The sequence below is a fragment of the Podarcis gaigeae genome, assembly GCF_964106915.1.
Source record: "Podarcis gaigeae genome assembly, chromosome: 2".
Lineage (NCBI taxonomy): Eukaryota > Metazoa > Chordata > Lepidosauria > Squamata > Lacertidae > Podarcis > Podarcis gaigeae.
In genome coordinates, this window is record NC_139679.1 from 41,787,249 (window position 1) to 41,813,089 (window position 25,841).

The 25,841-nt window shown below is 42.2% G+C and overlaps 1 protein-coding gene across 2 annotated transcripts; it reads right to left on the reverse strand.

Moving 5' to 3' along the window:
* Positions 1 to 592: 592 nt before the first annotated feature.
* LOC310838453 (cytochrome P450 2C8-like) lies at positions 593 to 20,046 on the reverse strand. 2 transcript variants are annotated; one of them, XM_083725896.1, is made up of 11 exons: positions 19,653 to 20,046; positions 10,529 to 10,727; positions 9,993 to 10,214; positions 7,577 to 7,739; positions 6,765 to 6,914; positions 5,954 to 6,114; positions 4,915 to 5,091; positions 3,904 to 4,045; positions 3,269 to 3,456; positions 2,496 to 2,637; positions 593 to 1,043 (listed from the first exon to the last, which is right to left on the reverse strand). In XM_083725896.1, the coding sequence occupies exons 3-11, from the start codon at positions 10,167 to 10,169 to the stop codon at positions 856 to 858; spliced, it is 1,488 nt and encodes a 495-aa protein (XP_083582022.1). In that variant the 5' UTR covers positions 10,170 to 10,214; positions 10,529 to 10,727; positions 19,653 to 20,046; the 3' UTR covers positions 593 to 855. The 2 variants fall into 2 exon arrangements, with proteins under 2 accessions (XP_083582022.1, XP_083582023.1); XM_083725897.1 differs by lacking the exon at positions 10,529 to 10,727.
* Between the last annotated feature and the right edge of the window lie 5,795 nt (positions 20,047 to 25,841).

The following is a 25,841-nucleotide window of genomic DNA, read 5'->3' on the forward strand; positions in this document are numbered from 1 at the left end:
GTAAAATCAGCAGGGTATAGCATTTGTTTAATAAATCAATACGGAAATACGGGGAAAGCCAAAGAGGGAGGAGGAGAGAAATATGGATATATAAATTGTTCAATTGAGATTTGTGGAAAATTTGTTGTTATAATTTGAAAATTCAATAAAAAATATTTTTAAAAATGAAATGAAATACAAATGAAATCCACTCTCATCCCTATTATTATTTAGGGCTAGGTGATACATTGATATACCATCCAAAACCAGTTTAAAGTCCATATTGTGCTGTCAGTTTCATAATTTTTGACCTGGCTATATATTGTGAATCATGATGTGTGTGTGCGCACGCATGCCATGCAAAATCACAATGGGGGAAAACCATGAAGCCAGCCAATGCCTCTGCATAGCTCCATCCTTATTTCAGACATTGTGATATATCGGTATATTGCAATATTTAGCTGGTGATATTTGTAGCTAAACTGAAATCAAGAAGCCATGTATACTTGAGAGAATAAAAATTGCCTCATTTTAATCTGCAGAAGACAGCAAATGTTTATAACAGTATATGAGGAAAGCTTTTTTAAAAAAAAAACCCCACACACTGCAATAGTTGATGATGCAGAACTTTTTATTAAGTGCTACTGAGCCCATGAACACTTGACTGGACATTAGGGATTGAAAGGTCTAAGGCTCTTCTCATTTGCCATGCTAAGAAAACTTTTAATACCTGATATCTGGGGCTATTACCCTTATGTGGAACTGAGAGGTGTTGAATGAGTGAAGGAAGGCACCTTGCAGTACTCCTGTTCTACCTACTACAAATATTCTGGGAGCCACTGACCACATTCTTTCTGCTTATCTTTTGTCACAAGATCACACTGAACGTTTGATGGCTTTCATTAAAGGAGAGACATTTTTAGCTCTGAACTCCATAAACAAAGAGGCTAAATCCATATCTTTTGCGGCTCCAACCAGCTGGAAGGTGAAGTTCTGGAGCAGAGTACTGAAGAACAGGAAGAGCTCCATCCGCGCCAAGGCTTCCCCAACGCATGCCCGCTTCCCTGGCAAAGAAAAAGAAGGCACAGCTAACCAGTTACCTAGGACTCTGCTCCATTAGTAAAAAACAAAAAACAAAAAATAAGGTTTTGAATGCGTTCTAAACATGCAATACCAGATGGTGGTGGAGAGCAAAAACCTTTTTCTATGCGCTTAAATCATTTGTTATAACGATTTAATTTCTGACTTATTTGTAGCTTTATATTTCCTGTGTGCAGATCCACCCCTAGTGAATTCATGCAATGTTGGTTTGGGGACTGGAAATACTAATGCACCCTCAAAAATGTACTGCAGCTAGAGTAAAGTATATTGAGTCACATTATGGGAAAAAGTGAGGAATACTAAATTCAAGACTAAAACTAAGAGTAAGACTAAGACTAATAATATTATGATTGGCCTGACGTAGGGATGGGGAGACATGAGATTCAGTTCACATTTAAAGCTCAGTCTATCAAATGACCCTTTCTGAAACCATATGAGAATGGAAACACAACCAATCTTCAAAATTTTCACTTGTACAAATTTTCTGATGCAGTACTCCAACCACAGAATGGGAGGAATTCAACTTCATGTTTTCCAAAGATTCCAGTTTATTTATCCTTTCCTAGCTCCACACTGCATGCACAGTGACTCCTGACCCAGATGTACTTTAATTTTTTTCAAACAATATCATATGTTTTTGTGCCATCCCCTACTCACAGAAAATACCAGGGAGGGAAATATAATTACAAGACTGGCATGTCCAACCAGGGAATGACTTTGTAGGTCTCTCATTTTACTTCAAATCACAGTGCCTTTGTGAGAAGAAGCCTATTAGAAGCTGGACAGAGGGCACTGCCTCCTTTTAAAAAGTGGTGCATGCCATCAGCTTACAACAGGGTGCCCTGTAATCCTTCAGGGAAACTGCAAAACATGGGGTCTGTTGACAGTTCAAAAAAATCCCAGCATCAATAGAAATTATGTTGTTTCACTTCCTTTCCAGAGATATTGTACAGAAGAATAAAAGGCTGGTCCTTTGTAAAGGTAAAGGACCCCTGACAGTTAAATCCAGTCACGGACAACTCTAGGGTTGCAGTGCTCATCTTACTTTACAGGCCGAGGGAGCTGGCATGAGCCTGCATACAGTTTTTCTGGGTCATGTGGCCACCATCACTGAGCCGCTCCTGGCGAAACCAGAGCAGTGCACGGAAACACCATTTACCTTTCCATCACAGCAGTACCTATCTATCTACTTGCGCTGGTGTGCTTTTGAACTGCTAGGTTGGCAGGAGCTAGGATCAAGCAATGGGAGCTCACCCCATCGTGGGGATTCTAACCGCCGACTTCTGATCAGGAAGCACAAGAGGCTCGGTGGTTCAGACCACAGCGCAGCCATATCTCTTTCCTTACACTGTCTCTTGAAAGAAAATGGAAATGGCATTGTTTGCACATAAGTTACCACAGGCTCATATAGTTACCTGCTGAAAAGGCTATTAAGGCATCTTTCTTCTTGAACTGGCCTTTCTCATCCAAGAAATGTCCAGGATTGAACTGTTCAGGAGACTCCCACTGGAGAGGGTCACGGTGCACAGTTGTGAACATTGGAGCAACAGCTGTGCCCTTCAGGGATAGAAGATGGCAGATTTACATTTTTGGTCTCAATTCATGACTATCTAGGAAATAGCCATATTATGATAAAATGATAAAATGGGGATGCTAACTTAGAAGAATGAGCTTCCACTAGGGATGAGTGGATTTCCTCTGGTCTGCTCCTTTATTAGTCCATAAGTACACACTGCCTTACATTCCACTCCAATCAATATGACCAGTAGAATTCCTTTTTTTAAAAATATATTCTACATCTTTTTGTATGCACTTTCCCCTAAAATACACATTTCTGTACCCATTCTCAATCTAAAATATATTTTTGTGTGCTTCTGTGTGCATTTTCCTACTAAACCATTGATTTTAGTACACATTTTCCCCATAAAAGATACATTTTGTATGCATAGTTCTGTGAAATACTAATTCCGTTGGTTCATTTTAAAATGTGAATCAAACAAACAAGATTATCCTCTATCACTAGTTCCTTCAGCTCATTTGCTCAGGCAAACAGAATCACTACTGATCTCCACTACTGATCCCATCCCTGCCTCCATGAGGGCAGTCCAGGGCCATTTATACAATCAGTTCCTAGAACTGCTCCATTTCTTCTCCACAATTATCATGACAAAATGCTGGGCCATCATACCTTAGGGAAGGTGAACCCCCTGAATTTTGTATCACAAGACGTTGTACGGGGAATGGTCTCATTAATTGATGGTGGGTATCGTAGAATCTCATGGATAACTGCATTGGTGAAAGGCATCCTCACACGATCTTCCATGCTAGGGGCACGGGTGGCACCCGTCGCCTCATCAATTTCCTGTTGGACTTTTGCTGTAATGAAAAAGACTCAAGAGATGTATTTCCTGGATTCAGATTCTGCTTCTCATCTGGCAGAGTGAAAAACCTGGGCACTCTCTGACATCATGAAAACTCATGCCAACACATGATTTCCACTCATTCCTCTGTTCCAGAGCCTTACCACCTTGTTGATCTCCTGCTGGACTTTTCCTGTAACAAATATCATTTGGAAAATGTGCTTCCAGAATTCTGAGGCCCCATCTCTTCTGGGAATGTTCCTACCCCTGGACATAAGTGTCATTTGAAGACACCATGGAGCCCTCAACACCCTTTTTATTTTTTAACAATGAGGGGAGGTTCAGGCTGATGCAGAATCCTAATGGAAACCTCCTAGTCTATAGGATGTCTTCTCATGTGTGATTACTAGTGGAGCCCATCATAGTCCCATGTGCTTTAAACTTCTCTGGGGTATCTGAATACCTTGAATATGTGGCAACTTAGCCATCACCATGAGGCCAGAGATCAAGGCAAAGCTTGTGGTTCCTGTCCCAGCCAAAAAAAGTCCAAACACTGTCATGACAAGGTTTTCAGTTCTGAAGGTGTCACTCGCAGACTTTTGTTCCTATGAGGCAGAGGGAAACGGGGGGGGGGGGGTGAGAAATAATTTCACTATAAAGAAAGATGGCAAAATGAAGATACCTTAGCCCATTCAAATGAGCATCATGGTTGAAATCCTGCACTCACCCCAAGAGGTGTTTAATATGATCACATGTATTTAAAATAGAATTACTTTTGAAATATAAAGAAAAGCACTTGCATATCATTGTATTACCAACGTTGTGTTGTTTGATTACTGGGATGTTAGAGCTACCCAAGATTATATACAGTGGTACCTCGGGTTAAGTACTTAATTCATTCTGGAGGTCCGTTCTTAACCTGAAACTGTTCTTAACCTGAAGCACCACTTTAGCTCATGGGGCCTCCCACTGCTCCCGTGCTGCCGCCATGCAATTTCTGCTCTCATCCTGAAGCAAACTTCTTAACCCGAGGTACTATTTTTGAGTTTGTAACCTGAAGCATCTGTAACCCGAAGTACCACTGTATATCTGAAAATATATGGGACCAGAAATTATAGGAGTGATGGCAGTAAAAAAAAGAATAACTGGTTATGAATTTTTGTTTGTGCAAAGTAGCTGTCCATGGTACTCATGTAGGCTGTAAACCGAGTGAACCAATTTTATTTTTATCGTAAGCACTTGCATTGTTTAGTACAACATTAAGCATAGACTTTAAAACTGGGCACAGGATACCTCAGCCTAATGAATAATGATAATAATTAAAAATGTCTTGCAAGGGGTGGCCGAGAGAAGTTGCTAGGGGAGGAGGCAAAGACAGAGGGGCACTCTGGTTGGCCTGGTATCCCTTCCCCACATGGACTAGGACATAACTGGGCACCCATGCCAATGCAAATAAATTTTTTGACCCACGTACCTTCTCAGACTTGATAAGAAAGCAGTCAATATAGTCACGGATGTTCTGAGGATCCAGCGTCTGCCTGTGTAGCTTCACATTCTCACGGAAGAAAGCACACAACTCATCACAATCAGAAAAAATCTTTTGGTGCCTTCCAGGAAAGCAGTCCAATAGTTTGGGAACAGCAGAGTACAGCTGAAATGAAGATGACACATACAGCCTTAAATATTGTGAATCCATCTTTTTATACTATGCCACAAAGATTCTGGCTGAAAAGTGATAAAGCAGTTGTTGTTTTTAATCACTTATTTTCGAAATCCAGCAGAAACTGTTGAGCTTCTGGTTCATTTTACCTCATTCCTAAGGGCTAGGGGTGATGGGGCTTCCCTCGAAGACGACTCAGAAACGTCAACTGGTCCAAAATCCAGATTACTGGTTCGGGTTCTGTTTAAGTTTCACATAACCTCTGTTTTTAAAAAGCTGCACACTTTGCCAATTTGTTTCTGGGCCCAAATCAATGTGTTAATATTAGTTTTTAAAGCCCTAAATGACTCAGGCTCCAACTACCTGAAAAAAATTATTTTTTTCCTTTCCTGCAGACTCCCTCAGGTGCTAAGAGTGGCAGAGGGGACCCTATGCCTCTATAGATGTACAAATGTGCCCTTGCAATGTTTACAGTTATACTGCATCCAGAGGGAAATGGTGGCCAGGCGAATGGGGGGGGGGAGCAATGACAAAGTAAAAGGCGTGGGGTCAGGAAAGGAAAGGGAGATCTGCTGCTATTGGTGAACAGCCCTGGTAAGTTCTCCAACTTTTCTGCTGCCTGCCTTGCTCAAGGGTCCAGTTTCTCCCCTGAAATCACTGGAACTTTGTGGTTGTGTCAATTTCCATCTCAACCCTGTTGAAGACATTTTCAGAACATTATTTTCATCTGATAGTTAGGCAGGCACACAATTCTGAGCCCTTTGTGCCATCGTTCATACTCCAACAACTAGGTTTTGTTTTTTCTTTTCCTGATAGTGAGGAAAATGTTTGCAACTCAAAAGGAACAACCTACCAGTCCCAAGATAGTCCGAAAAAGGCCAACTTCATTCTCTATAATGCGTTGGTGCTTTAGGAAGGTCTTGTCTGCGTAGTCAAAGCGAGTCCCAAAGATGACTGATGAGATCACATTGGAAACAGCGGATGTGATTCTAGTTGTTGGATCAAAGCCCTCTCCTGTAGGAGGAACCGAAGACAGTCAGCAAGGCCTGATCAAAGTGGACCCCGCCATCTTCAGACCCCGATACAAAATTAACTCTAAAAAGTGTTTAAACAGCTTGAGCCTGGTAGATTGCATTTCCATCAGTCCCAAGAACCAAATGTTAAAGAAATTAAAAGTAGTAAAGTGCAGGGTCTACAAATTGGCTCTGACCCAATATTCAGGGCAACCTGGGCAACACTCAAATTGTATCTAGTCCTAAATCAATTTGATGGGCTGTGTTAATTTTTATTTTAAAACTGCAATTAAACATAATTTTTGGGAGGTGAGAGGCAGAAAAAAGAGGCACTGGGTTTTCTTCTCTCCCCACCACCACCACCTACCCCATACACAGTCCAAATAATCAAACCCCCCCTTCATTTCTTTGCTGCAACATTCCACTTAATTAACTTATCTGATGCTGATTCTGCTAGCATTGCCTGCAACAGAGTTTAAGGTGGCCCACAAGGCCATGTTGACACTAAATAAAAATAAGTCCAACAACTTTCACTGAAACAATTTGCACACAGTGTGCACACCTAAGAAGTGTTGGTAGACTCTCTCTCATAGACATTACTGGATTAGTGGAAAATATTAGGGTGGAAGTTCAACACATGAGCTAGATTACCTTTTGTGGCTGCCAATGCCTCCACCAGACAAATAGCTTCCTCCTGCACCCTCTCAGACATTGATCTCTTCCCCATTCCAAAGTCTCTCAGTGTCATAACCGTGAATCTGCGCAGCTCTCTCCATTCTATGTCACTAGAGTTGACTATCCCTGGGGGGGGGGGGAGAGGTGAAGGTCATTCTGCCAGGAACCAGAAGGAAGTTTCTACATGAAAAGGTAGTTCTGGTGCTTTCCACCTTAAAATTATATCCCCATTTGTAGTTACAATCCGGCAACTAATTGTTGCCCCCAAGAGCCCAGTCCCTTCTTGTGTAAGGGATTTTTGTTTCTTTGGTTGAATAAATAGGTATGTCCAGTGCCACATAAAAAAGTAAATAATGGGTGGTAAGAGACATGGCATCATCCCCTTGCCTGCCTGTAGCCCACACTGTTGGCTGCAGTTGGGGTGGGAAGGTGAAATCATGTCACCCATGTTCAGAATGACATGCTATTGGCACTGGAGAGAGGTAGCAACGTATACGGTTGCTATTTTCAGTTTGCAGACTCAATAAATGGGTGATGTTTCTTTATTTTTTAAAAAACTGATTGCGTAGAGGACAGCTTCCCTGGATCTTTTGGGGGGAATTGATTTTCAAAAATGGTTCTTTGGAGAAGCAAGCCACAGCAAAAAATAATGCCTTGCTTGATAGTGTTTGTCTTTCTTTTCTTTCTTTCCTAGACATGTTGCTAATTATCATGCACATTTTTGGGGACTGCATTACAAATCAAAGTAGAGCTAAACTATATATAAAAAATAAGAAGAAATGGCCTACCATGGCCTTTGGTCACTCGATCAATGATGGGGCTGTTAATACGCCCACCAAATGCTTCAGCATGATCCACCAGAGCATCTTTTACCACATCAAATCCACAAAGCACGACCATAGGTTTGGGTCCCATCCAGATTGTGAACACAGGGCCATATTTCTCAACCAGCTGAAGGCACAATGAAAGTGTTATTTAATTAGGCAATGAAACTTCTTTTGGAGTAATTATCTTAAGGAACAGTTGCAATATCTCTTAGGGCACCTGCAGCTTGTTTTGTGCGGGGTTTTGCAGGCATATGCTGCAACATGTTGCTGATGCAGTAACTGCACATTAGTGGCAGAATTCAGCTTTATTAGTTGTTCCCCAATACTTCCTCAGTGTTATTACATTATTGCCATCTGGAGGGATACTGTCAAGGTTCAAGGAATCCTATTTTTGTTCCTACTGGAACAAAACAGTGTGAAATAAATCTTATGTTCAGCCCCACCAACTTCATCAGGTATTTGATTCACTTTGCAAGACAGGTACATAAAGAAAAGAAATTTAGCTGCCCCTTTAACAGGTATGACACTGCAATAGATATCACATCATACATTTCAGTATGATCAACCACTGCTTCATATCTCTAAAGCATAACCATATAATTATGTCCAGGCCAATCAATGAACACGGGGCCATGCTTCTTGACATGCTGCCTGGTTCTGCTTCAGTTTGTTATTCATCACATTTGGTTAAAGGTAAAGGTACCCCTGACCATTAGGTCCAGTAGCAGATGACTCTGGGGTTGCGGTGTTCATCTCGCTCTATAGGCAGAGGGAGTGGGAGTTGGTCCACAGACAGCTTCCAGGTCATGTGGCCAGCATGACTAAGCCACTTCTGGCGAACCAGAGCAGCACACCGAAATGCCGTTTACCTTCTCACTGGAGCGGTACTTATTTATCTACTTGCATTGGTGTGCTTTCGAACTGCTAGGTGGGCAGGAGCTGGGACCGAACAACAACATTGTGGGGATTCGAACCACCTACCTTCTGATCGGCAAGCCCTAGGCTCAGTGGTTTAGACCACAGTGCCACCTGCGTCCCTCACATTTGGTTACAACTGCCCTATGTGATCTTCTAACAAGTATGTGGATTACAGTACAATACTGTTAAGGATTACAGTACAATTATTTACTCCCATGTGACCTGCCAACCACATTCAGGGTTTTAAATTGTGTAAGAGTCTCCATGAGTAGAGGAGAGCTTTTCACATGTTATAGGTATCATGCAGTGGAAGGGACAGGGCTTGGCAATGTGCCTACACTACCCTTTGACTGGATGTGTTTACACATACAGCCGAATACAGCTAGCTTGCAACTTAATGGTTTCAAAATTCCATGTTGGAAACCACCCTGTGATCCTCAGATGATGAGCAGTATAGAAATTTAGTAAATCATAATCATAATCATAATCATAATCGTAATCATATCTTTGTTGTCATTGCCCCCTCTCGGGGACAACGAAAATTACTTGGCTGCTCCATCCACCCAGGTAGGGCACTCCACACATAAATAAATAAAATGAAATGAAGTAAAAATCTAATGTATATTACTGCTGCTGCTGTGCTTTTTTAAAATGAATATTGCTATTTCATTTAATGCCCTCTTCTGTTAGGGTGTCTCCAAACCGTCATTATTATTGCAAGATAAAATCTTGGGTCTATGCAGTTAAAATAATCCTAGTGCAACAAATCCACTTTTTAAAAAAATTGACTTTTGCTTGTTGGAAAGTAATGGGGAAATGTAGTGAAAAGCATGGGGTGAATAAATGACCTACAAGCTAACCAGAATGAATGAAGAATGAATGAATGCTCATTATCATAGAACCGGCCTGCAAGCAACTCAGAACAAATGTGTGAGGTGTGTGTGTCTGTCTGTGTGTGTGTGTGTGTGTGTGTGTGTGTGTGTGTATTTTTCTGTCTATAAGACGCCCCCTATTTTGGGGGACTCCGATTTAAGGAAATGGGGGAAGATGTATAGGACGCCCCCAAATTTTTGACATTATTTTTTATGGTAACTTCTTTTTAAGCTTTGTGGGAGCAAATCAGAATGAATGCTGAATAAACCAATTGTCTGGAGGGATCTTAAGCTGATTCAGGGAAGCTCTAAAGAGCATGCAAAATAGACACATGCCAACTGTAAACAAAACCTAGTAAAATCAAGTAATAAACAGTACAAATAAAAATAAGGAAAGAGAAAGGAAGCAGAAATCTGGGCCCCTTCAAAGCATGCCTTTATTATAAGGAAGAATGAGAAAGTATATAAGCAAAAGAGGGAACAATTAACCTTCTGTCCTTCCTCTGCTTCATTCCAGACAATGGTTGTTTATGCCGTGCCACAGGGACAAGGGAACAGAGAGAAACCGCAACAAGAAATGGCTTTACCTTTGAATAGTTCTTGTTCAGAGGCATGACATCTTTCTGCAGCAGGTTCCCCAGGAAGAACCAGGGAGTAGGGCCTGGAGGCAGCTGGCTTTTCTCCTTGTACATTTTTAAGGAATAGAAAATGAAGATGAAGAGAACCCAGAGAAGGAGCAGAGCTCCTGTTACAGCCACTTCCATCTTCCTCTGAGGCTCTTCTTTTGGTCACATATATCCAGGAAACTACTAAAGACAAGGTGAAAACACAGCTGCTTATTAGAGCCCCAGCCAAACCCCAACTCCAACCTTCTCCAAATAATCTTAGTTCCTTTATTTCCAGTATGTGTTCCATTAGGAAAGGTGGGTTAATCAGCAACATAAGCTCTAGACCTGAGCTGAAAATAGGTTAATTTCTATGCTCTTCAACTTCAAGGCTGGGTACAGACTTACATGTTACTGACAACAATGTACATTTTCTTTAACACAACCACAAAATAATATTTTAAAACCATAATATCCATGTTCAAACACCACCACCCTCCCATCACTGACAACCTCACCTTTTTATCCATCAATGGGCATCCTAATACCAGTAAGGATGATAGGCCAGACCCCTCGGTGAGTAGATTCCTAGTCAGATCTGAACTGGCATCTCCTGATTTCAACCAGCATCTAGAAGGAATTGCTCTACTTCACAGCAAATAAATTCTGAATATGCCACCAAGTTTTGACTGAAATCAAGTGAGCCTCTCACCCACTCTGAAAGGAAATATAGTGACTTTCTATCTATGTTGTAACACACTGTCCGGAAACTGTGTTACAACACGGATAGTGAAGCAATCACCCTTGTGAAAAGAAGCATTATTTTATACTGCATGGTACAAATAACCAATGTGATCAATATCTGATATTGAAAACACTGTTGATATTTGGTGCGTTCGTACTTCATTTTCGGTCACGTTCCCCTGCCCTCACCACCAGTAAACAAGTTTCTTACCCGATGCATTTCCTACCTTGGGCATAAGATATGGAGGAAGGAAGCAGAATATTTTTGTAGTAAGTTTATATATTTGAGAAATACCTATTGTCATGCCTGCCTCTAGAACATTTTTGTATTAATTAAAAATTAGGGCTAAGCTTTCTTTGTGGAAAAACTCCTGAGTAATCTTATAGCGCCTTAAAATGTTGATGTTATCTCAACAAAACATGTAAATAAACTTAGCAAAACAGGGTGGTCCAAGGGTCAGAGGTAGCCCTCGAGGTCCTTTTTGGTGGCCCTTGGCAACATCTGACGCCCCCCCCAGCACTCAAATTCCTTCCCAAACCCAGGTAAGCAAGGCACTGGGCTTTAGGAAGGAGGCATGAAGGCTGGCTCTGACAGGGTCCCAGAGTCCTCCTGTCTCCATCACAAAGCCTAGTTAGTGTTTTTCCAGCTTTGAGAAGGAAGTGAGGGGGCTCTAGAATGCTGCCAGAGCCTCATGCCTAGTGCCATGTTTAGGCAGCATGAGGGCTGGTGGGGGGGTTGTCAAATTTTGGGCTCACTCACCCCTTCTGTGCATCAAGGCAGTGAGTGGCCCACAGGTTCTATGTCAAAACACTCTTGCCACCCGTTTGGAATGAAAAGTTGGACCAGTCTGGCATAGAACAACATCACCCATGAATAACAGACTGATGGACATGAATTAAAACTAGAAGCATAGACACAGAAACAATAAGCCCATCGACCACTCACATAGATGGTCCATTTCCATAACCAAGTGCGAAAGACTACATAAGTGTCAGATTAAGCTATACATGTTAAGATATTCATTTATATTGGGTGAAGAACCCATAGTCCTCCAGATGCAGCTGGACTTCAACTCCCATCATCCTATATCATTGTCCCTGCTGGCTGGGGGTTAAGGGTGGAATCCAATAACACTTGGAGGGTCACCAGTTCCATGCCCCTGGTTCATGCAATGGCATGTGTAATGCTTTTGGGGGGTTGTGTGTGAGAGAGAGTTAATGGACAGGGGAAGAACATTTCTCTTGCTGTGAAATTGAAATGAAGTTGAAATTTAATCCAAGCCAGAGGAAGCAGGGGAAAGTTAAACTTTCCTCTCCTTCAAGGGTTCTTCCCCTCAAAGGTATTTACTGGCATCTATAGCATTAAGTAACAGGTAGAAATGTGCTCTGTCAGTGCTTCCATGCCTGCGGTGAGAAAACCTTTCAGGTAATTCAAACTTCCTGAGGCACATCTTTTCCTGCAATGTTTTGGCGAATGGAGGTAGGGGAGAGAAGAAGCATATTCTTGAGCAAGAAACCCAAAAGATGCTTCCTGCCTTATGTAACAAAGTGGCAGAGAGGGGAAGTGGGGAAGAACAACCCCTGACCCCAAGCAAGTAAACCTGCTTACCTGGGCAACTTCTATATAATTATCTCTCACATTCTTGGTAGCTAAGCACAAGTCCCTGTGGTAACCCAATTGTGTAAGAGTAATTAAGCAAGAGAATAGATATATTCCTTTTGAGGGTGGGCAATAGCATTAAAAGTAAATTTTAAATCAAAGGCAGGAAGTAGAGACAGAACGTATCTTACTTTCATAAAATGAATTGGAACAGTTGTGTGGCATGACAACATGACCCAGAGACAAAAACACAATTCTAAAAAGTTTAGGGATGACAAAAAAATATTTCAAGATAGGCAGTCCTTACAGACCCTCCAAGTTTCCCTATTTTCCAGGAACAATCCTTAGGATGTCTCTATTTTCATCAGAGAAATGTTGGAGAGTATGGAGTTATGCGACCCCCAGGTGAAGGAGATGTAATTTTACAATCTTCAGAAGACATCTGAAAGTAGACCTATATAGCTTTATTATGTTTTTTATATGTTGGAAGCCAGTCAGCAACCCAGTCAGATAGGTGGGGTATAAATATGATGATGATGGTGGTGGTGGTGGTGATGGAGGGTATGGTCCTAACAATATTTATAGTTTTCCAAGGTGCATCAAAATCTTTACCATTTTATATGTCTATTTATTAGAATGCACAAGATATGAAATATAAAACTTATGCATTTTAAGACTTTAAAGTGTGTGCAGAGTCAAATACAGAGCAACTGTAACACATCTCTTTACCAACGTATTCCTGTCTCAGGGATACTTTTAACAATCAACATTGACAGTGGTCTAGCAATCATCACAATGGCCTTTGGCAGTCAATGATACACCCAGAAGAGGAATTTATGTTGAGACATGGTGATATATAGTCATGGGGGTTTGGGGCATCCATTGTCTATGTGGGGAACTCCATTGTCTCATGGATGAAGGCACACAGTTTTTCACAAATTTTTGTCTTACAGGCAGGTAGTCCATTATTCTGGGAATGATGTACATCTGAAATTGAGATGATATGCACAGTCTTAGATATTTTGAATATTTTTAGTGCACCCCAAAAAAGTTCTGGCTGAATACCCCAAACAGTCATAGAGCAGCTTTTAAAATGACTTACAGTATATAGAAAATTGAGCAGGAACTTTGGAGCATCTGGTTCATGACACCTCACTTCTTAGGTAAAGGTAAAGGTAAAGGTACCCCTGCCCGTTCGGGCCATTCTTGCCAGACTCTAGGGTTGTGCGCTCATCTCACTCTATAGGCCGGGAGCCAGCGCTGTCCGCAGACACTTCCGGGTCACGTGGCCAGCGTGACAAGCTGCATCTGGCGAGCCAGCGCAGCACACGGAACACCGTTTTACCTTCCTGCTGGTAAGCGGTCCCTATTTATCTACTTGCACCCGGAGGTGCTTTCGAACTGCTAGGTTGGCAGACGCTGGGACCGAATGACGGGAGCGCACCCTGCCGCAGGGATTCGAACCGCCGACCATGCGATCGGCAAGTCCTAGGCGCTGAGGTTTTACCCACAGCGCCACCCGCGTCCCTACCTCACTTCTTAAGGGACGCTTATTATAAGGCCCTTTGTAACTTGCTGTAACTGTTGATCTTGGCTTGGTTCCTCAGGTTAGCAACTCATCCCACTGAGATGTATGACTGCGCCGCAGTCTGTTCCAATATTCATTTGCACTCTCGCCCAGCATTTTCCATTCCACTCTTATTGGTGTCTTTTGCACAAGTCTTCCTTTCCTTTTCATTGTCTGCTGATGAAAAATGCATGTAATTTTAATGTATATTGCTGCACCTGATAAACATGTATATCTTAGCCATCAATGGATATTTACAGATCAATTTCCTTCCCTGGGTGGACCCTTTCAAAGATAATTACTTTTCAAGTGATTCCCCCAACATCCCTAGATACTACCCACCCTATCTTCTTTGTCTCCTTCTTCCAGAAGCTGGAATACCAGATGTGCTTGACCAGGGGTGCCAACTTGAATGAAATATTGCAGGGGCCCAGGTAAGCCCCACCCTACATCACTGATCATATGACACAGTGCGCGCGCACCATTTGAATGGCAATGCTCATCAACTTGGCAGGGGTCTGACCCCTGCAAATATTTTATTGTGGGGGCCAAAGCCCCCACAGCCCCTAGGAGTTGGCTTCTCCTGTGTGTTGAATGGTTTATTTAAATACAGTGGTACCTTGGGTTACATACGCTTCAGGTTACAGACTCCGCTAACCCAGAAATAGTACCTCAGGTTAAGAACTTTGCTTCAGGATGAGAACAGAAATCATGCTCTGGGGGCGCGGTGGCAGCAGAAGGCCCCATTAGCTAAAATGGTGCTTCAGGTTAAGAACAGTTTCAGGTTAAGAACGGACCTCCGGAACAACTTAAGTACTTAACCCGAGGTACCACTTTATTAAGGTTCATTATTGTTTCACAAGATATGTATCTCTTTAAAGGCCAAAGTAAATATCATGACCTAGTTTTACAGCTGTGAAGCAGTATAGCAGGTGCTGTTAAGTTGTGTTAATTAAGCTGTGCCAGCAATTGGATATAGTATATAACGAGCAGTGTGTACCTCTCTCAGTACCTGGTGAATGGGTCATACTTATAGATTTAATGTAAGAGGAGTTTTTATTTTGTAATTAAAGCCAAGCAAAATATATTTTTGTGTTTCTTCATGGTTTCCTGAACATGTGGTCTCTCCAGCATGCTTTCTGCAGTGCAATTAATCTGCTAAATATGCAAGACTATGTGCTTGACTACAAATCCTGCTTGTGGCCTATTTTCATCCTCATCTGTTTGATACAGAACCTGGACCCTTTGCAAGACATGAATGGCAATGGAGAGAGTTTATAGGCTGACAGCTGTATGCTGGAAATCATCCTACCAATAATTCCAGCAGTAAACACTGAATTTAGAATTGTATCTTAAAAAGAAATGGGAAACTGCTTATTCTCAGCAGGAAATGACACCCTAGATCTTGGGTCTGAGTCCAAATGGCTCCCGTTTTTCTGACCCCATTTATTGTCTTTGGAAATTGGAGGTGATTTCCTTGAGGTTTATGAAGGACGATGAAATTCAGGAAAGCAGATAGCAATTCATAGCAGCAATCATTCTTTCTGCTCCCACTCCCTTTCCAACACACCTTCATTTTTACAAGCACTGCTCTTTCTTCAATAGCTGAGGTACTATTTTCTTCAGCCAGAGAAACTTGTATGCAGCATTGTTCTGGGGTGGAGAATGCTGGCTGACATCCACCCCATATTGGTGGCTGCAATTTTTTTTTTAAGTGGCTGTTATTTTCCCTTCCCTCGCCAGAGCAGCTTCGTCACGCTGGCCACATGACCCGGAAGTGTCTGCGGACAGCGCTGGCTCCCGGCCTATAGAGTGAGATGAGCGCACAACCCTAGAGTCTGTCAAGACTGGCCTGAATGGGCAGGGGTACCTTTACCTTTACCTATTTTCCCTTCACAGTACTCAACAATCACACTGCACCCAGGGGAAATGATGGTCAGGCCAGGCCACTAAAAAAAATTGGGCATTCCTACTGCTGCCGCCATTAAAGGTAAAGGGGTAAAGGGACCCCTGACCATTAGGTCCAGTCATGGCCGACTCTGGGGTTGCAGCGCTCATCTCGCTTTATTGGCCGAGGGAGCCAGTGGGTCATGTGGCCAGCATGACTAAGCCGCTTCTGGTGAACCAGAGAAGCGCACGGAAATGCCGTTTACCTTCCCGCTGGAGTGGTACCTGTTTATCTACTTGCACTTTGACGTGTTTTCGAACTGCTAGGTTGGCAGGAGCAGGGACCGAGCAACGGGAGCTCATCCCGTCATGGGGATTCGAACCACCAACCTTCTGATTGGCAAGTCCTAGGCTCTGTGGTTTGACCCACAGTGCCACACTGCTGCCGCCATTAGCTGTGGGAAATAAAAGGGGTAGGAGCAGCAAAATAAGATCTGGTGCTCATGGTGAACAACCCAACAATGTCTTTGTATCATTCATACTTGGATGCCTGAATACATCTTTTAATGGTTTTGGAGTCTTGGAGTCTCATAGCTACTGCAACCATAAACAGAAATCACTGCTTTGGGGTGTGCTTATAATTTCGTGGAGCCTACTGCTGACCTCATCACAATGTCAACAATGTCTAGGCAACATGATGACCATGTAGATAAGCAATAGACAATCTTTATAGAATTCCTTCAAACCATAACAAGTACAAAATGAAATCTTTCGTCTAAAGTCTCTGAAAATCTTTAAGTGAAGCAAGGTACCAGACTTTGTGCAATGATAGACATTTTGTGAAGCTTTGTGTATTCAGCAAATATGATGTCCAACACTGAACAGTGATTCCGGATATTGACTACTGTTTCATAGAATTCTTCATCAGCGTGGTGGGAGGATATAGAATTGCTTCATAAACTGAAAATAAAATTTTACAAACGATGACCTACATGCACATATCACTTTACAAAAATTATAATACAAACAGCAATGAAAAAGAGTACATATTGAATGAATGTATGTAAATGAAAATATCAAATGCTATGGAACAGTGCTCATATAATAAGGTAGTCACTGCTACTAACAATATTTTTTTGAAAAACATATAAAGCCAACTCCAGATGGTGCTAATAACAAGGAGGTTGAGTTTAAAGGTACAGTGCAAAGTAAAAGACAAAATACAAATAATCAAATGAAACAATTAAGGTCTAACTTGTTATGGTTTGAAGGTACTTGTTATGGCTCTCTTTGCAACACAGGGGTTCGTTTGACCTCATCGCAATGACAAGTCTGTTGAAATTTTACAGTCCATTCGAAAAATGGATGCTTTCTACAACAAATGTACTTGTGATTCGAGGACTGTCCCCCCACGCTTGGGGATAAGAAAGACACACGGACACAGTATTTAAGGTTAATGGGCTAGAAAAGGCCACAACTTTATTGATTACAGCATGTGAGAGGTATTGGCTTAGGCATTGGAGAAACCTCAAAGTTCGACTCCGCCCCTCAGGGAGGGGTGAGTCTAAAAGGGGTTAACCATCAGTAGGGGGGGGAGCCTGTTGATGCATTCTACAACAAATGTACTTTTGAACTACAATCCACAGCTGGAGCTTTGCATCAAGCCCTAAATCCACTGCTTTCACCCACAGGAATCACCCCATCTAAGTATCAGAAGAGCTATTGGCATGTCAGCATATATAATATGATGTAAGATCATAACAACCTTTTCCATAGCAAATGGTAGAATGGGCAGAATTCAAGCTCAAGTGCTTCTGTACTTTGATGTACTCTGAGTATCGGGGGATGGAGGAAATGCTATTCATTAGCAATATTATTTCCCCTGAAAATCGGTGTCTGGACTGAATAAATATCACAGTGATCCAGAATGTGGAAGAAATTAGCATTGCCAGTTGCTGCTGTTTAACAATATTTCCCCTTTCACTTCATCCTGCTGCAATGGAGTGCAGATGGAACTGAGTTTTAACTTGGAAATGTTTCAAGCAACTTTCCATGTGGTTTCCATTACATAAGAGCCTATTCCTTTTTCTAATTAAGCAAATTCCTTCTCCCTGCCCTGGGGGGCTGCTTTTGGGGTTGGGGGGGGGGTTGGAGGGGAGATAAGCTAGACACAAGAGGAGCTTGCATGGTCACCATTTCCTCCAGCAGGCAAAGAGCTTCCTCCTGCACTCTCTCAGATATTGATCTCTTCCACATCCCAAAGAACCAAAGGGTGGAAATAAAACAACTGGCCCTGCTCCCTCCATATTGCCTAACTTTTGGTGCGCAAACCTGAAAGCAAAGAGGCAGAGATCATTTTTCCAGATTTCATCATAAGAAGAATGAGCAGGATGTCTCTACAAGAGAGGGGGGTTCTGTCGCTTCCCAATTCAAATTATATTTCCCTTTGTACATGTACACACACACACACACAAACACACAAACACCATTATCTCCTTCATCCTTTTTCCTCTTTCATATTTTTTTCAATACTCCCTTGCACACCAATCTCCCTACATTTCCATATCTCTTCCTCTTTCTTATTCTGTAGCCCCGTCTGTGCACACAACCCATACAGATATACAGTGGTATCTCGGGTTAAGTACTTAATTCGTTCTGAAGGTCCGTTCTTAACCTGAAACTGTTCTTAACTTGAAGCACCATTTTAGCTAATGGGGCCTCCTGCTGCCACTGCACTGCGGGAGCACGATTTGTGTTCTCATCCTGAAGCAAAGTTCTTAACCTGAAGCACTATTTCTGGGTTAGTGGAGTCTGTAACCTGAAGCGTATGTAACCCGAGGTACCACTGTATATTCTCTTTCTAATAATACAAAAGATGGGGCTATCCTGAGAATCTGTTGGATTATTCAGGACAGACATAAGGAAATGCTTCTTCACAGAGCACATAGTTAAACTCTGAAATTTGCTACCACAAGACAAATGGATGTTAAACAAAATGGGTATTGATAGTATTATTCAGTTTCTGTCTGCTAATGTTGAAAGTCTTAATATAGTATATGGAAAAGGGTAGCAATCAGTTGAGGCCCTTTCACCACAACAGCATTAAAATATCAATAAACATCATATACTAGTGTAAATGTGCACATACAAAAATATATTATATAAGGGGAAATTGCTTTTAGAAATTATTATATTGGCCAAAATTCATATTCCAATGCTGGTGAATTTTCATGAGAACCTAAAAAAGAAAGAAAGAAAGATGAAAACTGATGTGGAAATGGGGAGATCTGAACTCAGAATGGGAAACTGAGAAAAACTGGAATTGACAGATCAGTATCAATTAACAGCGAAACCCTATGCAATGTAGATTCAGAAGCAAGTCCCATATAGCTTAATGCGACTTCCACCTAAGTTAAGTATGTACAAGATTGCAACCCAAAGCTGTAGCCTGAGACACACTTACTTGGGAGTAAGCCCCGTTGAACTCAGTGGGACTTACTTCTGAATCTACACTGTATGGGAGTGATATTGCTGTCCCCTCTAACTAGTTCAGAGCAAGCAGAGGATGCATCATCAGATTTCTGCAGGCTTGCATCAGAGTCAAATCAAATTGCTTCCAATGATTTGCAATTAATGCAGTCAAGCGCTAGCCTTGTAATCAGAAATCTAGTTATTTGAACTAGAAAGGAAAAGCAAATGTACTAAGAGAATATAAGAATCCAAAAGATGCTAAGCTATAATGTAAAAACCAGCTTGGAATCATTGATTTAAAAAAAGCAGATACAAGTGGTTTAAATAAGTAAATAAAAAAATAAAAAGGGAATCCCCATCCCTATATATTTACCTGCAGGCTGTTGAAGTCCTTTTGCATTCTGGGCGCCACCATGATTAAAAGACAGGCAGAGAAGATTGCATATGGGCTATTGCTTCCAGGGGAAAGATCCAAGAAGTTGAGAAGACAATCACTGGGTGGGAGAGACCCAAATGTGGCCCCAGAGAAGCTGGAGGGGAGTGTCTGTGTGCTGCAGAAGAAGGGGGGGGCTTGGTCTTCGGGTTGTGACAGGGAAGCAAATAAGGCCAGAGCTGCAACATCTGCTGAGCATGCAGAAGGTCCCAGGTTCAATCCCAAGCATCTCTAGACCAGGCTGGGAATATTCCTTGCTTCAAACCCCAGAAAGCCACTAGCAGCCTGTGTAGACTGCATTGAACTAGCCAGCCCAATGGTCTGACTGTATAAAGCTGCTACCTACCTTTCTTTCCTAAAATCCAGGGGGAAGTATTTTCTTGTCTTCTGCTGCCATCTCCTGGTATACCATAGAATAGATAGATAATTTATTACAGTCAAAGACCAGCTCACGTAACATAACAATAAAAACAGCGTTCATAAAGATAAAATATACAATCGGAGCAGATTGCAACAATAGCTCATGAGTTAAAATGGAGATATATACCATAGAATGATAAACCACCAAATCTTGCCAAAGGAGAAAAAATGGGCACATCACATCTCCTGTTGCTGTCCTTGGATTGGACAGATAGTGGCGGTTGCTGCTAACTCTCTAACAGGGTTGGGTTAGCAAAACTTGGAAACTGGCATTTTATCATATGTGGTGGGATTGTAAGGTAATTAAAAAATTTTGGGAAATGATATATAACGAATTGAAGAAAATGTTCCATTTAACATTTGTTAAAAAAACCTGAAGCATTTTTATTAGGGATTGTAGGGAAAAATCTGTCAAAAAAGCTGAAAAACATGTATGCGACAACGGCCGCGAGAGTTTTAATAGCACAAGTATGGAAGACTGAAGAAACCCCAACTAAAGAATCATGGCAAGAAAAATTGATGGACTATGCAGAACTGGCAAAACTGACATACAAGCTATGGGACAAGGATAACTGTGACTTTAAAGATGAATGGGAACCCTTTTTCAAAGTATTTGAAGACACAAGAAAGCAAACTGGACTCCTTGGCTGGTCTTGAATAAACATTCACAAACTTTTTATTGAAAATTATTACCTAAATAGTTTGAGGATCTATACAACTGTGTAACATGCAGAAAACAGCATTTTTAGAGAAATCAAAGACTGGAACTGAGGGAAGTCGGGGGGTGGGGGTTCTGTGGGGGGAGGGAGGGAGGGGAGGGAGGAAAAGGGGGAAAATAAGGATGATATGTTTCTGGATAATATGTTTTGTTTTAATTTTGAATAAAAAAGTAATTAAAAAAAAAACCTTGGAAACTGGCAGTTCTAAGTTGGTGTCCAATCAGATCTCTTTCCCCGTAATGCATTCTAGTCCCGCTGAAGGACAAAACTACAGCTCTCAGCCTTCCCTACCTCACAGGGCAGCTGTGAAGATAAAAGGGGAAGGGGAAGACAATGTTGACAGTCTTGAGCTCCTGGGAGGAGAATCAAGAGACAAAGATACAATAAGCAACAAATGTGTGCAGTTTCACAGCTCTCAGCAAAACACACACACACAAAACATTTGGACACCATTGATATTAAAGCAAAATCCCCATGTTAAAAGTCTACAGCAGCTGTAAGATGTTTAATTATTTTATGGTTGTATCTGCCGATTCATTTTGCATATTATATTTTTGTTTTATGGTGACTGTATATAAATAAAAACAAAAAAAAATCCTTCCAGTAGCACCTTAAAGACCAACTAAGTTAGTTCTTGGTATGAGCTTTCGTGTGCATGCACACTTCTTCAGATACTTCTTCTTCAGATACTTCTTCAGGTATCTGAAGAAGTGTGCATGCACACGAAAGCTCATACCAAGAACTAACTTAGTTGGTCTTTAAGGTGCTACTGGAAGGATTTTTTTTTGTTTTGACTATGGCAGACCAACACGGCTACCTATCTGTAACTGTATATAAATAAATCAGCCCAATGATGACAAGCAGGCCAGTGGTGGTTCTGTGGGAGACATGGAAAATCAGGAGGGGGAGACTATAGTATCACATTTTTTTCTCAGCAGAAAGGAACCTCATTTATTTCAAGGGTGCTACTTCTGAGTAAAATCCATAAATTGTTTTGTTTAACCCTGTAAAGGCAGCTCACCTAGGGAGTGAATGAAACAATGATCATGAGCAAAATGCTTTAACAGACATAACCAGGTATTCTGCTTTTTCTGCTGCCCTGGGTGGAGCCTCTCCCAAGCCTCAGGTGCAGATGGTCAACATTCCTTCCTCTGTTGCCATAGCAGCAGTGATTAAACATCCTTAGCAATGGTGCTACCTGCAGAGTGCTGAAGTATTGGAGCTGCCTTTGCCTTTTGTGCTCTAAGTTTCTTCAGAAATGCTCAACAGGCTTCCTTTTCCTTTTAATAAAAGCTTAGAGTCTGTGGGTCCTGCAGGCATTGGGCCTACAACAATCCAACCCCTTCTACAAATCTGTTTGCAGCCCTGGTTTGGGGGTATTTTAGGATAACTCTAGGCATCCACCTAATTACTTAGTGACCTTGGTGGGGGGCAGATGAGGAACAAGGACCCCAGGGATGTGACAATAATTGAGGGGCCCTGTGGCAATAATAAATATGAACTTTCTGTAAGTTTACCTTTTTAGTTCTATCTGTTTTGAGAGTGTAGAACTTGCATTCTTTCATAATTGTAACCCGAAGTACCCACAAACTGCAACCTCTGCTACACCGAAGGCTTTGAAGATATCAAGAACAATTGATGCAGTTTCCAGTAGCAGCCATTCCCAACCTGATGCCCTCTTGCCATTTTGGCAGTGGCGTAACGGGGGGTGCAGGGGGGGTGCCAGCCACAACGGGCGCAACATCTGGGGGGCGCTCACACTCGCAGTGCTAAAATCAGTGCTAAAATCCACGGGTTAGGGGGCACAAATTACTTGCCTTGCCCCGGGTGCTGACAACCCACGCTACGCCACTGCATTTTGGACTACAATTCCCATCATTTCCCAGCCAGCAAAGGTGATGAAGAGGAAGCAGTTCTGGTTTGAGACGGCTGACCAGCCAGCAAAATCCATTCTAGTCAGTGTGGTGGTGTAGAGGCAGCAGGCATCTCCCACCTTCTAGGACAGTTTTATTTTTATTTTATTATGCAATTTGCATTTTTACAAATGATTAAAAGTACACCCCCAGTGAAAATTCCTTTTTTTAAAAAAGGAGCACTGTGATGATTCACACCTTTGAACCCATTCAGAGCTCACTTCTTTCAGGGAAGCTGTTCAGGAGTGACAGGCAAGGACACTGGCTGGGAAACAGAATACTTCCCACTGTTTCTCCCATCCAGCAGCCACGGTCTTATGTGCAAAGTAGTCATGCCACCCTCTGAACCCTGGGCTATTTGCACAAGTATATGCAGAGCTATCCTGTTAATTCTGCTTTACACGCTACGTGTAATTAGCACTTTTTTTAAAAAAAAGCATTAAATATGTTAATTTGAGCAGGAAAAAGAGACACTATACTCATGAGAAAATGATAGGTACAAGATGTTCTAGAAAACCTTGGGTACAGCCAGCAACTTGCCCAGGAAAAGCAGCAGAAGAAATAATGTAACACTGCAGCTAGCAAAGATTTGCAGCCGAGATGGAGCCAATCGCTCACGTTTAGAGAAATAATAAAACAGCTCGCAAAGAGCTACTTTGTATTTATATCAGGCATGTGCAAGGGATACATCAGTTTTCCCCAATCTGGTGTCTTCCAGCTGTTTTAGACCTACAATTCTCATTGGTTCCAACCAGCATGGCTGTAGCCCTATTCTTTAGTCATATGGCCTGATGGGAAAATAAAATATGGTGGAAGCCCTGGAAGACACTGACGGAGGAAGAGGAGTGCGGGGGGAGCGCCCTGCCCCCGGGACGTGCACCAGCCCCACCCCATCTGCTCTCTGGCCCCCAGTGCCGGAGCATGAAGCTCCGCCACTGCTGGTAGATATTCTGGTGGATGTACCAGCAGAACGTTCAATGAGTTCAGCTGCTGTGCCAGCAAATGAGCTGGCAAAACACCTGAGAAAGAATGGAGCTGTAAGCAGGACAAGAATTAGCGCCAGAGCAAAACCATACCATTGTTGATGGTGCAACTTTGATTATTATTATTCATTTCATTTTTATATATTTTAAAGAAAAAAATCTCAAAGAGGTTTGCAACACATGAAAACGCCAAATAAAAGAACCCAGAATACTGAAGAAAGTCAGATATGAAGCACAGGCAATGACTGTTTCACACATGTTCAGTATGTGCGTGACCATGCATGCGCACATCTCCACAACCAGGAAATGGCTGGTGAAATGGGGGGGGGAGAGGGAATGGTAATGGGAACAGGGTGGAGTGGTGGAAGGCCCAAGACATAGGACACCAAGGGGAAAAATAGAAGAAAAGAAGAAGAAAGAAGGAAAAAGAAGAAAAATATAAGGGACTTCCAAATTTCCATCTGTCAGTTACATAAAAGAAATTATTCACACTAGAATGACATCAAACTGATCTACTTTCTGTTAGGCAATATTCTCCCAATCTTCTGATCCAAATGTCTCAAATTAATTCATTTTCCTTTTCACCCCAAAAGTCGAAAAGCGGTTCTCTAATTATTGTTATTTAAAAATGTCGGCAATAGTTTTTTTATTCATCTATATGTATCCTTCAGTTTCCAATGCAGTTTAAGTAATGCTTCAAACAGTAAGAAGGAGAGAGAAAAATTCTAAAAGCTGAGGGTGTTTGATTTATACAACTGAGCCTGCACCTCATCCAAGACCATCTTGGCTGTTTCTTAGTGCCGACCCACGTCATGATGCCTGAGTTTTCACAACTGTCACCTGCCATGAACCACCATTGGCAGCAGATATGTTCTCAGTTTATGGAAATACTTTATTCTCTTGTTAATTCTGGTTATTTCTGCTGTTAAGACAGTGGGCTTTTTTTAAAAAAAAAAATAAAGTTTTTCATAATACAAAAAGAGAAAATAAACTAATCTAAATTCTTTTATTCTATGGTTCTGTTCTCTGAATTTTTGAAGCACCTTCGCTTGGTTCCAATAAATTTTGACAATGTCACCTAGCTACAGTGGATATGTTCCACCAGTAGTGGTTACCAATGGCTGTTGCCCATAATGACTGTGTTCTCCCTCAACCACTGGAGGCAGGATGCCTCTGCATGCCTGTAGTTGCTGTCACTCTCAGGTCCTGCTTCTAATTAGCCACTGCAAGAACAGGCTGCTGGGTGTAGATGGGCCTTTGAGAGAAATCCTTTATGTGGAAAACACACAATATTTTTTGTTTTTCGGTGGGGGTGGACTCTACCTTTTATTATTTAAATTGTCGTGTGGCAATCACTGCTGGTATACTAATGACTTTACATTTCCTCCCTTATCTTTACAATAGATAACATGTTATCCTGCCCATTTCACAGCTGAGGTTGAAGCAGCGATTTCTTTATTCGGCTGACACTGCGTTTTGGAGTCGGACGCTGGCAGAAGCCGGCCCAAAACAGAATCCCCTGGAGGAGCGCGCTTTCCGAGGACACAATCCCCGGGCTTTATAAAAAGCGTCTTGAGCAATCCCGGCCTTTAGGGATAGACAGATGCCCAGATGTGTCCGTAGACGGCGAGAGGCGGCGATCTGAGTGTTCAATCAGAATAGGTTAGCCAGAACCAGGTCCAAGTCGCCCATATAAGCCGGGGAGTTTCCTTTGCGCTCCCGCTTCCATGATGGTTGCCGACTTGGGCAGCTGCACCATCCATGCCCCCCGTGGCCGAACCAGGAACTTTTTTTGTGCGTGCGGGGTGGGGGCTTTCAATCCAGCCAGCTCTATCTTGAATTACAGAAACGCGGGCAAATGAGGATGAATAACTGGGTGGTGGTGGTGAGACTCACTGGTTTTTCGCAGCAGCACCATCACCACTAGTGAACAGAGCCTCTCATTTCTGGCTCTTTTCGGGTTGAAAGAGCTCCCCACCCCGAGCAGGAATGGATGCTCGGCGCTGCTGTTGCTGCCTCCTTTCCCCTCCGCAGCCCCACTGCGCGGCCGCGGCAAGGTGCTCCGCAGCGCCCCCACCCGGCGCAAGTGGGAAA